At 45.3% G+C, this 14093-nt stretch overlaps 1 protein-coding gene across 1 annotated transcript in view; it reads right to left on the reverse strand.

Moving 5' to 3' along the window:
• Positions 1–14093, reverse strand: part of Orb2 (cytoplasmic polyadenylation element-binding protein orb2) — a 141426-nt gene that overhangs the window by 20930 nt on the left and 106403 nt on the right. Inside the window, exons 4-7 of the mRNA XM_071769614.1 lie at positions 1214–1474; positions 1002–1114; positions 502–894; positions 152–262 (exon numbers count right to left, since the gene is read on the reverse strand). Coding sequence (XP_071625715.1) covers positions 152–262; positions 502–894; positions 1002–1114; positions 1214–1474 — 878 coding nt within the window. The remainder of the gene's footprint in view (positions 1–151; positions 263–501; positions 895–1001; positions 1115–1213; positions 1475–14093) is intronic.

The raw sequence follows: 14093 nt of genomic DNA on the forward strand, positions 1-14093 counted from the left end.
ATAAGATTTAATTTTAATAGAGTTACTCTTTGCCATGACATTCGTACAGAAATCTTAAATCTTTGGCTTCAAATTAAAAATAAAACCCACACTTTTATTTTACAGTGTTTTATAATTTATTAATAAAAATGAGCCGATGATCGAGACATACCTGCAGGCAGGTGACGTTGGCGCAGAAGAATGGCGCAAACTTGCCTCCGCAACGCTGGCCTTGACATTCGTCGCACATCTGATCGTCCAGAACGTATGGTTTGACTTCGACCTGTTCAAGAGATTATCGATACGGTCAGAAAAAAGTATGAAACGCTCGAAGTACTTAAAACAAGAATAATTGCTCGGGGAATGATACTCATAATCTGTAAAAATTTTTTAAACAATCTTACTAATCACGGACTTAGATCTTTCATTCTTGTCCTGAATATTTCATTTAGTGATGTTACACGCTCGAGCCTTCTCGGAAAGAAGGGCACGCGAAAGGATGCAATTTTTCTTCGTACTCACCCTCTTGTCAATATCGCCGTGCTGCAGCTGTACGAATCTGGCTGAGATGGCAGCTATGTAGCTTTGCTGATTACTGAAGGCGACCCTGCCGGCACCCTTGGGATACTTGAGCTCGGGATCGGTGTCGATGCCGGCGTAACAGACACCACCGTAAAGCCGGTCCATAATCATCGCGAGCTCGACGGCCTTGAGCGGTCGCGGCACTCCGCCGACGAAAACCGTTTTTCGCGGATCGAGCGGCATGGAGGCGTCCAGCACGAAGTCGGCATCGCTCAGCCGCCAAGGTCGGATCTGCACGGGCTTGTCCTTGATCGTGGGCGAGCTTACGCAAAGGTAAAGCTTGTCCTCGTCCTGGATGCAGGCGTCTATCAGCTGTTGCACCGAACCCTCGTCCTGGAATACCGAGCGGTCGATTTATCATTAGTTTTTTTCTGTTAGTTTTATCAATCCAAATAATCCAAAAATAAAAAAAGAAAAAACGAAAGGGGATGAAAGCATACCTGGAACAGCAGAAACGCGTAGCCTTTCGGCGGGAAGTAGGATTTGCTTTCTGCCTTGTGCGGCCAGTCCACGACGAGCGGCCCAAAGCGACGGAAACTGGCTGTGATCTCGTCTGAATCGAGAGGAAATGCGCCATGATTACCGTCATTCTGTCACGTCTCACAAGTAATCTATTTTAGATGATAAATTTTAACATGATCAATCGGCGTACCTTCATCGATGTCAGGCGGTAGTCCGCCGACGAAGACTTTCCTGGAGAAACGCTCGCCGGTTTCGCTGCCCTGACTGTGCGGACTGCTCCGACTTGGCGACGACAGCGGGGCCGCTTGGGACGCCGTTATCCCGCCGCCCACACCGACGCCGACGCCTACTCCGACGCCAACGCCGACGCCGTCCAGCTGGCTCGGCGCGTTCGGATCCTCCAACAGGGTACCACCTTGCTCTTCGAGACTCGGGAAGAACGGAGATTTACCTGGAACAAAACATTTCTCCACGTGAGCAATTCAATCCATCGAGAAACATATGTAGTTAAGTTCAAGTTGAGTCAGATTAATAGAACACACGAATGAATTAAGAGAAAAAATCAGGATGGAGACGCGTAAGAAAATAATAAATAAATGAATCGTAATAGATAATAAGATAATTTTACGTTCTTCTTCGAATATCGTATTTACGAATAGGGGCGGAATTCGAGCCACGTGCGCCGATCGGCCGATTTACGTCGCAAAACAAGAGATCGTTATGGATCGTCCGCGGGAATCAAGGTCCGGATCTGACATTCGTTCGTTGTCGGAGAATTCATTATGCAATTGTGCGGAATCACGTAACAAGCGGCGAGAGAATCGCGCGTATTATGTATATGTGACGTGGGAGACAAGAGGGAAGAAGGGGGGGGAGCAATGTGAGCGCTCTTTCGACATAACTCCTTTTCTTTTTCTTTTTTTTTGGGCGGGGGGGTCAAACCGGAAGTTTTTGCGTTGCACACAGCTGAAATACAGCCTCGTAAAAGCGTAATGCCAATTATGTAACGTGACGTTCTCGGCATCGTTTCTAGACTCGCCGAGAGAGATAAGAAGACAGATTCCTTAAAATATCGGACGATAAATTGTTTGATGCTACGAGGCTGAAATTATATTATGCATATTTAGTAACGAATTCTTGAGAGAAATCAATGGATGCGCAACCGTTGACCGACTTGACCTATCGAGGATTCTCTTAAAAAAAATATCGACAAATAAACATACGAAAAGTATTACTTTGTCAAGATACCTGTCAAATATTATGTACAGCTCGAAAAATAATCGGAGTAACAATTAAGAAAGCTAAATTATTCCATTTAAACAAACGTATCACTTATCAGAATTATATTTAAAAAAAATCGAGCTTGCATGTCAGAGAAAATTTTTACGAAACATCAGCATTCGCATTTTAGATGACAGCAAGAAATAATATGATTGATGCTCCGATCGTTATGTAAATACAGGACTGTAATATACACGATTTACCATACATTATTTTGCTAAATATAGTCATTAAATTACGTAAAAAGGGAAGGCTCCGAAAGTTGCGCATCGCTGCTCCGAAAGAGGCTCGGTCCGACACCGTAAACACCGATAATTTGACGGCAGCCGGGACTGCCGTCCATTTCGGAGCAGGACGGTCGCGCTCGCGCCAGACGAGAGCGCGAGAGGAGAAGAGGCTCACTATCGCATACGGGAGATTCACCAGCGTGCAATCAACGGCTGGTCATTAATTATTCGCGCGGATAATAATCGGTATGCCGGATTGCCGGGCTCGATAACACGACTCGCGGGCGAGAAAAGGCCACCTCCGTCGAGACTGTCCCGAAAAGGTGCGGAGAGATTAAAAAGAAAGGTGGGACTCACTGTATCTCCTCCTGACGGGAAATCTCGCACGTCTGATAAACGTCGCCATATCCTCGATCGACGATCGAGATAACGAGCCGACGACGGCGGGGGATTCGCGCGCGCGACTATACTTATCGTCCACGGGACTCCGGACTCCGTTTGTTTCTCCCGTCGTTGTTAAGGGAGGGGAAAAAAAGGAGAAGCAGTAAACAGGGTGCAACGCGCATGAATGGCATGGCCGGAAAGCGTCGCCGGCTCGTCGGAACAAGCGAGCGCGCCGTCGCGACGCTCACCTTTTTTTTCCGCGCGCGCCATGCACGCGGTCGTGCAATAATAATCGAACCGGAAACGTAAATACGTAGGGGACGTGCTCCTTCCCCCGTGCTCCTTCGTCGTGTTTGCCTATCCGCCTCCGATGATGATAAGTGCGACGGGCGTAGCGCTATTTATTTTTTTCCAAGCGACATTAACGCGCGGGCTTAATCGCGAGCTGATAATTATTTACATATTCTCAGGGTAATTGCGAGATATGAATATGGGTCGCGGGCATGTACCGGGTATTCTGCTTCAAGTGAGCAACGTCCTGGCGAATCGGGGACTGACGAAAAGTTACGGGTTTCCTGAGTCCTTCCGCGGACGTCGGCCGAAGTTATTCGAGCGGTTTAATTGACGCTTGTGCGGAGAAGTTCGCGGAGAGAAAAATGTTCGGAACTCGAGAGATGAAGCTTCCTACATGCAGCCCGGCAGCAACAATAATAATCCATCGATAATTTCTTCATGTCGACGTTTAATGCTCGACGTTCGAGGGAAGTTACCGGCACGAAATTGCGGCGTGAATGTAACTTTCGTACGCGTGGGAATTACGTAAGGATCGGGTTGATGCACACGGGCGTGTGCAACTTCACGCGTACTTAATTTCAGGCGTGAGACATTTTAAATGAAATCGACCGATTGAATTTATGTGATTTTTATCTTCTAGTGACGTCGATATAAGAATTTGTGGTGTAATATGTGTAATTATATTTTTGTAGGCCATTTATGCGAAGACTTTGTATCCCCGCACAAAAGTTTTTTTTAGTTCAGAGCATCATTCACTGTTCGAATAAAAATAATAACTCATTGCAAAATTTTATTTCTTTATTTGTTGCCCCATTTCGTTCCTGCATTTGAATCGATTAGAACCGGTTCGTCGCCAGCGTTAATTCACTCCAGTGCCGCACGTTAAGTTCGAGGATTGCAGTTAACTAATAATTCCGCGATCCTTTCTTTCACCGTCGTGATATAACAATACGATTGCACCTTCGATGGCTCTAATTCCCTCTGTGAGAGATACTTTATGTACTACGTCATGACGTAGCCGCTTACGTCGTGCTTTCGACTTCGTGCCTCACACACATTAGCATAAATAACACACCGCGTGCGCGTCTATAATTCGCCGGCGAATCAATAACACGTAAACGAACTCCGTGAACTCCGCGCGCGTGGATGATGAGCGAAACGCGCTCCGAAAACGTTTCTCGGCGATTCGACCGACGTATCAGGAATCAGCAGCTAATCGGGCAACAGCATGTAAATTAATTTACACGAGTTTATGCGTAAAGAGACGTTATTGCGAATAACCATTTCGTCAGCGTTTCTGCTGCAATCAACGGCGCTTCGGAAGTTTTCGAAATTTCATTTCGAAACCTCTTTCGATTTCGTCGCGTGAGAAAACGCTCGTTCGAACCTGATATCTGGGTCAACCACGTCGGCGCGGGCGCTTCGGCAACGGTTTTGAGAGCGAGATCCGTGGTGAAATCGACGTAACAGCGCAAAATTGTAACGCACATATCGGGAGTGTACGCACGCGCTCATTCGCGATTTATTGAAATCGAGTATTGAACGCGGCCCTGCAGCGATAATATTCGACGTTATTATCGTCGAAGCATATGCGGTCTCGATATCTGGGCTATCTTTGATCGCGTAAATAGGTACGCGGATTATAAAACCTTCGTATTCATCTCTTAAATATCCAGATTTCAATCGCTGAGTTTTCAAATATTATATTCTCCGTATCAGCGGCTCACGATCTTTCGTATTTCATCGTACTGTAAAATCGAGAGAAATAATTGAAAGCAACTGAACTATTCGTTTCCTATATAGGTATAATATTCACATATATTTACGCCAATATATAAAATCCCTATCAGATTAATTAAAAAATATTTTAAGAATCAATTTCTCTCGATTAAATCGATGGAATTTTTAATTGTCGTGGAACCGATCGTCTTCGTATAATATTTGCGAAAGCTAAGACAAGGGAAAGTTCGTGGAAACTGTAAATTATTAGACTACTAAACTTATCAAACTTATCAAAGTTTAGAATTGGTTTAATGATTTACAGAAGAAGAGGGTTTCATCTCCGCCTCCGCTTCCAGCTCAATTTCATCTCCCCGTTTCAAAGTGTTAGCAGGTAGAAAACATGGCCGTTACTTTAAGAAGCCACCAGATTTGAATTATAATAACTTCATATTCAAACGTACCCATTATAATGTCTTTAGTTACATGTGTGTCAATTTCGATGACTCGATGCCGATCGACTAACTTTCAAAAGAACCGTCATTCATTACGATACGTATTTCGCAGATGTCACCGATAGTAATTCGGGCGCGTGATTTAATTTCTCTATCTCTCTAAGTCTGAACAAGGCTTAAATCTTGGTATGAAGGACGCATCTACGTAACCAAATAGAGTCTCCTTTTCTTCCTATGTACTCCGATTCGAGAAAACCGCGCGAGGATCCTCTCGCGCTCGACGGCGCGTCATACGCAATTTACAAATTAGTCGGAAGTCCATCGTTAAGCTGAGCCATCGATCTCGATGCTACCGACCCACTCTGGACGCGCGTCCTGACTACTGCCGGGATCAATGACTTTCCCATCGACGGCGTATAGCGTGCCTTATATGCATGTTTACTTCCCCGTGGGACTCGGCCGCCAGTTAAAACGCGGGACAAAAGCCGTTTTCCTTCTGTCGCTTTTCTTTATATTCTCATAAATTTGTATGGCAAAAATCAGGCTCCCCCTCGTCGCTCGCAATCAGACCACTTCCTCCGTCCGTCCCCCTTGTCTGTCGGCCACTGCTTCACCTTTGCGTCACCAAGAGAAACACGCGGCGACGCGGAGGAGGGTGAGAAAGGGCGAGGGACAGCAAAAAGGGAATAAGCCGGGAGCGAACGAACGGGAAGCCAGCTATGACGACGAGGACGAGAACGATGATGACGCGCATTCAATCTGATTGCCACCGTGGTGGAAGAAGTAAGAGAAGAAGAGAGAAAGAGGGAGAGAGAAACTTCTCCTGTCGAGATAGAGAACAGGGGGAGGCGGAGGAGATCGGGGCATTTATGTCGTTTGCCGTATCTCACCGTGAAATGGATTCGGGAATGTCTCCCCGACGCGGGGGAGATGAAAATTCGTATGACAATGATCAAGGGACGCCACGCGATTATCCTCCGTCGCCGGAAAAACGTGCCTGGATTCGCAGCAGGTGCGTCCGTCCTTTAATAAGACCCGGCGATCACATCGCTCGCCTCCTGAATTAAATCCCGACGCGTGCCACACGAAGTATCGCGTTTTGCTTATATACAATATATTTTAGTGGTACAACGCTGGTAATTACTTTAACAGATGCTGACAATATGATGAATAATTGATATTACAATTAATACTAACAAATATCAGTAGCGCAATTAATTATAACGCAACTGTATAACGATTACTTCAATAAATGCTAATAATGTAACAATATGATTATTCGAGTAAACGAAAAAAAAACATGTTTGAAAGAGATTTTCTTTTTAAGAGTAACTCTTATACATTTGTATAATGCGTTACGGAACTTTGTGTGTAGGAATTCATTTTCATTATAATGACCGTAAAGGAGCTTTCTAAGGATTATAAGTATTCCATGCCACTGTAAAAAATGTAATGTCCCAGAAAGTCCACTCTAAATTTTGTGTTAAAATAACTCATGCACTGTGTTATTTTTTACATTTAGAAATGTTATATCGACTAAAATAACATTTCTAAATGTAAAAAATAACACAATGCATGAGTTATTTTAACACAAAATTTAGAGTGGACTTTCTGGGACATTAAATTTTTTACTGTGTGACAGTGCGAAGGAAGAAACTCCGCTTCATATCCTCTCAGGTTCGGGGACGTTACATCTAAATTATGTAGCCTTCTTAACCCCAACTCCGTTCCAAGTGACATCCTAAGCTTTCGAAGTGGGATCCGAAAGAAACACGCGTGCTTCACACCCTTCATCGAAGGGAGGGCCCCATGTCGATGGAGTCAAAAATCTAGAGCAGCAATTTAGTGTTACGAATTGACGGCATTACGAACGGCTGTTTCGCAGATTTATGCCCATTGGGAATTTAGCGGAGCGTAGTCGTTCGCACCAGCATCAATAGACGCAACGTAATTATACAGCTGTAATTTAGGTATATAGCTTATGTTACTTATGTATTAAGTATAACGGGGTGCCATAATATCAGGATTTTTGACGAATTCAAGTCTGCATCTTCTTATAGAAAATTTAGGAAAAAACAGACATTATTTTTTGCAACGTAATTGTTCAACGCTGAATACCTCGATAAAGAAATCTCGAGTCAAAATGTACAAAGATAAAATATACTCTGTGATCTAAATAAAAATTAGAAGCCGGTTTTATTATTTAACTTTCCAAGACTCGGGATTCACGAAGAAGCGAATTCCTACAAATTGGAGAACTTTATCGTTGATCAGCGTTGAAAATTACCATTGGACTCTTCGATCAAAGGAGAAGACGTGAAATTGACTAAAGAACCCGGCTTGAAGTTGAAAGTCTCGCGGCGCTCTGAATACAATTTCCTCGCGACGGGGAAAAGTTAAACTTGAACACCGGCTGCGTAGAATCGCACGGTGCAGCGCGCTCCTGTCCTCGCACAATGCGTTCTAATTCTGCCTCGGACACTCGTTACGTAACCGTGCGACCATGCTGAATAATAGGCGTCCGCTCGCGTGAATCTAAAATCGGCCGAGAGCCGAGTGTCGTCTCGTCTCGTTACTTACGTCGGATTAGAATCGGTATGCGCGCGACACGCCCGACTTTCGCGCTCGTATACGAGGAACGTCTCGGACGAACGAAGAAAGTTGTAACCTTGCCATTTTCTCAGGGGAGGGGAGAAAAAAAGTAAACCCGAAGGCGTTAACGCACGACGCGATCATGTAACGCCGTTTTGCGCGTCGAGGTGATTTATTGCGTAATTTATTGAGGCAGCGTTCGCGCAAAGTGCATTCTAAGCAATCGATTTATTTCGGTTTACGCGAGCACGTCCGTTAGCACGTCAAAGCGTGCAATACTTAATTATACACTCGACTGCAAAACGACTGTGATGCACCGATATATTATTAGCTGTTAATTAGCGAATGTATGTTAATCGCGTAATTCAATCGCGTTTAATTCGAAATTACGTTTCGATAATGTTGTTCAACGTGGAGGAACGATCGTGAGGAATTATCGGCGGGTATCTTATTAGCGCAAAAATAACGCCTATATTTCGGTCGCGCATAATAATTTCATCGGCCGACGACAAGCGGCTTCGTCACTTTTTGAAGCGTGATAGACGACTTCGTAGCGCAGTTTCCGCGTTACGGGCTCACGCTATCATCCGCTGTGCAATTTCGCCTCCTCTCGTCGTGCGGGATCGATTACTCCGGCTTGCCCGAAGACGCAGCGAGAGAGAAAGAGAGAAAGAGAGAGTGGCGTGGAGAGGGTTCTAGAACTTCTCTCCCGCTTCCCGTGATCCGCCATCAATCATTCTGTAACTTTTGCGGAAGCCTCGGTTGCAAAGGGGGTTTGCGAGGGCGACACGACTACCGTTACTGGCGTAATTTTAGAGTACGACCGATCAACAAAGGCCTGTACTGTTCTTCTCTTTCATTTCCCCCCTCTCTCTCTCATTCTTTCTTTTTTTCGCCTGGCATCGAGCGTGATGTCATGGTGCGCTGTCAACGCGAGACGATGCAAATCCGCGTCGTCATCGAAGTAATGGAATCAAGCTTGCAAATAGCGCTCTCTTTCCCTAGACCTCTCTTTCCCCGACGCGAGATTGCCGTGTTCTCGTAAAAATGTTACGTTCCGCGCGCTGACGCGCTGCGGTTCCGTAAATCGATCGGCGAGCACGACTCTTTTTATAGACGCGAGGGACGGGAGGCTATACTAATCCGTTTATGTTGATCCGTCGTAATAAAACACACGCTCGTGGACTCGGATCCATTTGCGTCGCAAACGTGCGTGAATATTTATTTGTGGATCGCGGAAAACGGCTAATTGTGAGCACAGAGTGCGTCGCTAAAATTAAAGTCGAAAGTAATGAGGCAACTGTGACATAAATACAATTCGTACGTGCCATGGCGTCGAATAAATAATTAGCGCACGGTCCTGCTGCATGCGCGCGCGTTTCATCGTCGCAATTGCGCGACAACAAAATTTGACATTTAAATTATAACGCTATTAAACGTACAGCACGATCGCGCATATTCGTTGCTGAAGGAACACGTGGTTAATAGTAACGATAGTAAATACCTACATATGCAACACGCGAGCGGGTATAATCACCGTATCACACCGCTCGCGCGGCCGCACTTGTTTTCGGATCGTTTATTTATAGGACGGAGGAGGGCAATATCGGTCAGCGCGCGATATAGGTCACGTCGATACTCACTCGGCGGACCCGGGCACGGCCTGGAGTTAAGGGAAATTATATCTTTGCGGTCGCATCTCTCGTTCCGATCGAGCGTCCGTAGCGTGAAAGTGATTGTAGGAGAAACGTGTCACGGCGGCTTATAGAAACTTGGCGCTTCCCGCAGATCGGACACCTCCAATCGTTCCTAATTAATTTCGCCTGAATTAATTTATTCATCCCGTTTATCCGCGATACCGGTACTGTTCGAGCAACTTTCGAAACGCGTCGGGAAATATATAGTATCTAAGGTTGACAGATTAAGATGTGCGCAATTTATTATGTTTGAACCTACATTTTGAAAGTGCTTGACGAGGCGTTTCGAATTAAATCATCGCGACGTCGTAGTCGAATTTATAATTGTAGCTACTATAGCTACAGATATATTAAATAAATGAAAGCATATTCGCTGTTTATATATATTATCGCGCAAACTGCTCTTGAAGTGACGATAAAGTGGGTCTTAAACCTGCATCTTCTCCTCTGTAAGTATATTAACAAGATGGAGTTAAAGCGATATTCATGTCTTTATGCACTCTCAAACTCGGATAAATTTCCATCTGCGGTTGTAACTCCGGTTTGCAACTTAGATTCAATTTGCGAGAGCGGCAATTCTGGGTCCCGCGGCAACTCCATTCGTGCTGCAATTGCTGCGCCACGCAGTGTCGGAGGCAGCCGCATCGTGCGCGACCGGGAGCACTGAAATTCCCCGCAAACCACAGAATTTCGAGCAGCCCTCGTGCCCTCGATCGTGATCAATGACGTAAGGAGGGGGGGGACCGTGTTCCTCTGTCACGGGTCAACAAATTCGGATCTGTAGGTCGCATACCAGGGCTCGGCACAGCGCTCGGCAGAGCGTTCGCGATACCAGTGCCCGAGGACCCGAGGAACGTGACTGGCACTGGCGCTGGCTCGTATTGATTAGACGTATACGACGTAACCGGGGCCCAGGCCCGCGGCTCGCTTCCCGGGCCTCGATTTCCCATCAATCATCCCGTAACTCCGACGGGAGCTCTTCGATCGTCAAGGGCGAGGCCGGCCGGTTGTTCCGAGGCGCGTTTGTACGAGGCACTCGAGTTAGACACTTGAATTGTGTAATTCGTTCTGCGATTGGCTACGCGACGCTTAATAAATCCACGATAGGGCAATAAAATTCTTTTTCGTTCATTGATGCGATCCGGGCACGTGTTCTGTAAGATACACGAGATTCGATCTAGATAAGCATTCATTACTCACCATCTTGAAAAAAATAAATAAATTTAAAGTTTTTATATGTTACATTTTTCTTTCCGATGCTTTACAATACGCTCATATGAAGCACAAAATTAATTTTTCGAGAAGAAAGTGTAAAACGAGAAAATATAATTAAGATATTTCGTATATTATATGGGTTAACACGATTTCCTAGTAACACGAAAATAAAAGAAAAAATTTGCGCAACAAAAATAAAACTGATTTGCACACGCAATGCCATTTTAAAATTTAAAATGGCATTTATATAGTTTAGAGGGACATATATAAAAGTGAGAAATATTTCTCTAACTCGCAGCTCAAAAAGTACACGTGATGCATTGCACGTTAATTTAGCTCGAGTGAAAAGTGTTGGAGTGGCGTCAGATCGTGGCTCGAGTGGCTCTAAGAGTCATGGGGCACAAGAGAGCCAACACGCCAGATTTGGGGGCGGGCCGACCCCCCCCCCCCAGGGGGAAACACGTAGGAGGATATCGCGTGAACAGGGGGAAGGACGTGGAAGTGTCTCCGGTTCGACGGTGTGGGTTCGTACGTGTGCGTGATAGACAGGGCGCGGGCTAGGGGGAAAGACTTTAGAGCCCGGTTCGGCACTCTAATCCCGGCGCCTTTACCCGGTTTTCACCCCTGCACCCGCCCTGTATCCGCCTCACCCCTGTGTGTCCGCCCTCTCCCGACTGTCTTCTATCGATTTACCCGTGCACCGAGTGCAGCTCGGTTGGCTGGTACGTTGCAGCTAGCGCATCGCCGTCGGACTCGCGAGAGCACGGCAAAATCTCATGTTGGTTCCGTGACAACAGAAAGGTACGTTTGCCGAATGAAAAGAGAAACGAACGGGAGGAGGAAGCGAATTCTTCAGGCAGCACTTTTCGTCGCCGTGGTACAAATAAATATTAGCGGAATAACTCGATGCACTCGAAACTTGTGAATTTTTACAGATTTCTTCCTTTCGCCGCCGTGGAAAAATCTACGAAACGTAGCTCGACTCTTCCGCTCGAAGCTGAAGGCAAAAACCTCACTCGGCAGCTCTCTCTCTCTGATGTTAGGTTGTCCAATTAATTTTTAAACTTTTTAATTTGGTTTAAGTATAACGTTTAAAATGCAATTAGTCTCATCAAGCTAGTTAACGCTCGCAAATAACTAAATCTTTTGTATGAAATTACAGTGTCGTGAAAAATGTACCGTACTTTCGCGGTACTTTATACTTTGCGAAAAACGACGCGACTATAAATGTTTTGTCACAATTTATCAAAGATACTCTGTATTTTACAAGGCAGTTGAGACCCACTGACACAGAAAGGAGCTCTTCTCGCGCAGAAAATAAAGGAAATAAGAAATCTAAGCGATGGCTTTACAGTTACTCGATACGTCGAAGGAAAATATCCGCCTAAACGGCTGCAGTGCGCACACGTTTCCATAAATGTTCTCCGTTTTTCTCCGTGGATTTTTGCGCGGTACGTGATTAGGGGTATTTATCGCGAGACCTCGTGGAAGAACGTAGGTTAAGCGGCCAGAAGTAGGGTATACGTAGTAACCGTTCGTAAATGATCCGAAATCAGATCAAATCTACTTTTGCGATCGCTGACCGTATATCCCATTTTCCGATACATATATTTAGAATTGGGCCGTTACGCTTTATTTAGTTAATCTCTGATTTTCGATCCGGACGGAGAGGGAGAGAGAGGAGGCGGTTGGTTCTCATGCAATCTCGGTTTAGATCGGCTTTGCCGGGAGATCTCATGCCGTTGATGCCAATAATTGCAATGTCTTTTTAATGACATCGCGTAACGAACATGATAGTATTCGCTATGGAATTAAGCTACGCGATCTAAGTCTCCAAGCCGATTAAGCTCGTTAGCGGCGTATTTAGACAATCTCGTTTTTCTGGAAATATCTATAGCGCTCCCTTTTTAGTTAAATTAATAAGTAGTGCAACGTTATATAATAAAAGTTCTTGTTAATTTTCTCATATAAACGAGAGTCACGTACGACATGTTTGAACTATGACATGCATATGGCTGCAAGTGTATGTTATATTGCTAAGCTATTATTGACGATATAAATAATTAAGAAATTACATATATATATATTGTATATATAATATATATATATAATGTTCTCTTTTTTTTCTACCGTTCCATCCATTACATACCTACTCTTAATCAGATCCTGCGACTCAATTTTTATGTTAATCTCACGATCTACGATCGCAATCCCCGCGGGAAACTTCGCTGATACCGGGGGCTCAATTTCGACAGTTAGATAATCAAGCTGCACGTGTTTAAATTCCAATTTTTTAGCGTCGGTAAAAACTTTAAGCCGTAGAGAGGTCGGATGAGACGGGGGGATATAAGAGTCGTGAGCTGATGCGTCTCCCTCCCCCCTTCCTCGCGATTTCAATCCACGCTCGAGGGGAGTCATCTCATGGGGATTAACGATGATTAGGCAGGTCGGCGCGCGAACCGTTTTAGCCGTCTCTAACGATCGCCCATCGAGTCGATCGAACGATGAGATCGTTGCACGCGTGATCGGAATGCGAGAGAGCGAACTTGAGACAGCGCGGAGAGTTGCAAGGGGTTGGGTCGAAAGGGGTTTAGCAAGCCTTAGAAATGTCTAGGGTTCCACCCCGTCCTTGAAGAGCTTTAGGTCGCTCGCTCGTATTTCAGCGCGGGTTATACCTACTCTCGAGACGAGAGATCTCGTGTCGAGGCGACGTTGCTGACTTCGATGACCTCATTTCTACCGTTTACTACGAGATTATTCACGTTAATTCTCTCTCCCTTTCCTCGCGCTGTAAGAAGCGGCAGCGCATCAATCCGTTACTCGCCGGCGAGTTTAAATTAATGAGGCCTCAAGCTCGTCAAGCACGTCTAACGCGCCGAACTTAATTGCGAGTCGCGGTTGAACGAAAGTCGCGCGAAATTTATAGCCCGGATAGAAATCACGCCAGCCTTGTTACGCGAAGATCGGGCAAATGACGCGATGAGTCGTTCGCGGGTCGAGGAGCCGAGAAGTGAATCGTTGAGAACGCGTTAATAAATAAATTTTAATATCAACGGTCACATAATTACGACGGACCAACCGCGCGAACCGGAATCAGCGTAGCTGCTTTATAAAATGTCACCTCCGGCTTTAAATCAAAATAATTCGTTTTTTTTTGTTAAACCTTCTTAAATTCCTCGTAGCTTCTAGCTTGTCTCTTGCTAGCG

The sequence above is a fragment of the Temnothorax longispinosus genome, chromosome 2, assembly GCF_030848805.1.
Source record: "Temnothorax longispinosus isolate EJ_2023e chromosome 2, Tlon_JGU_v1, whole genome shotgun sequence".
Classification (NCBI taxonomy): domain Eukaryota; kingdom Metazoa; phylum Arthropoda; class Insecta; order Hymenoptera; family Formicidae; genus Temnothorax; species Temnothorax longispinosus.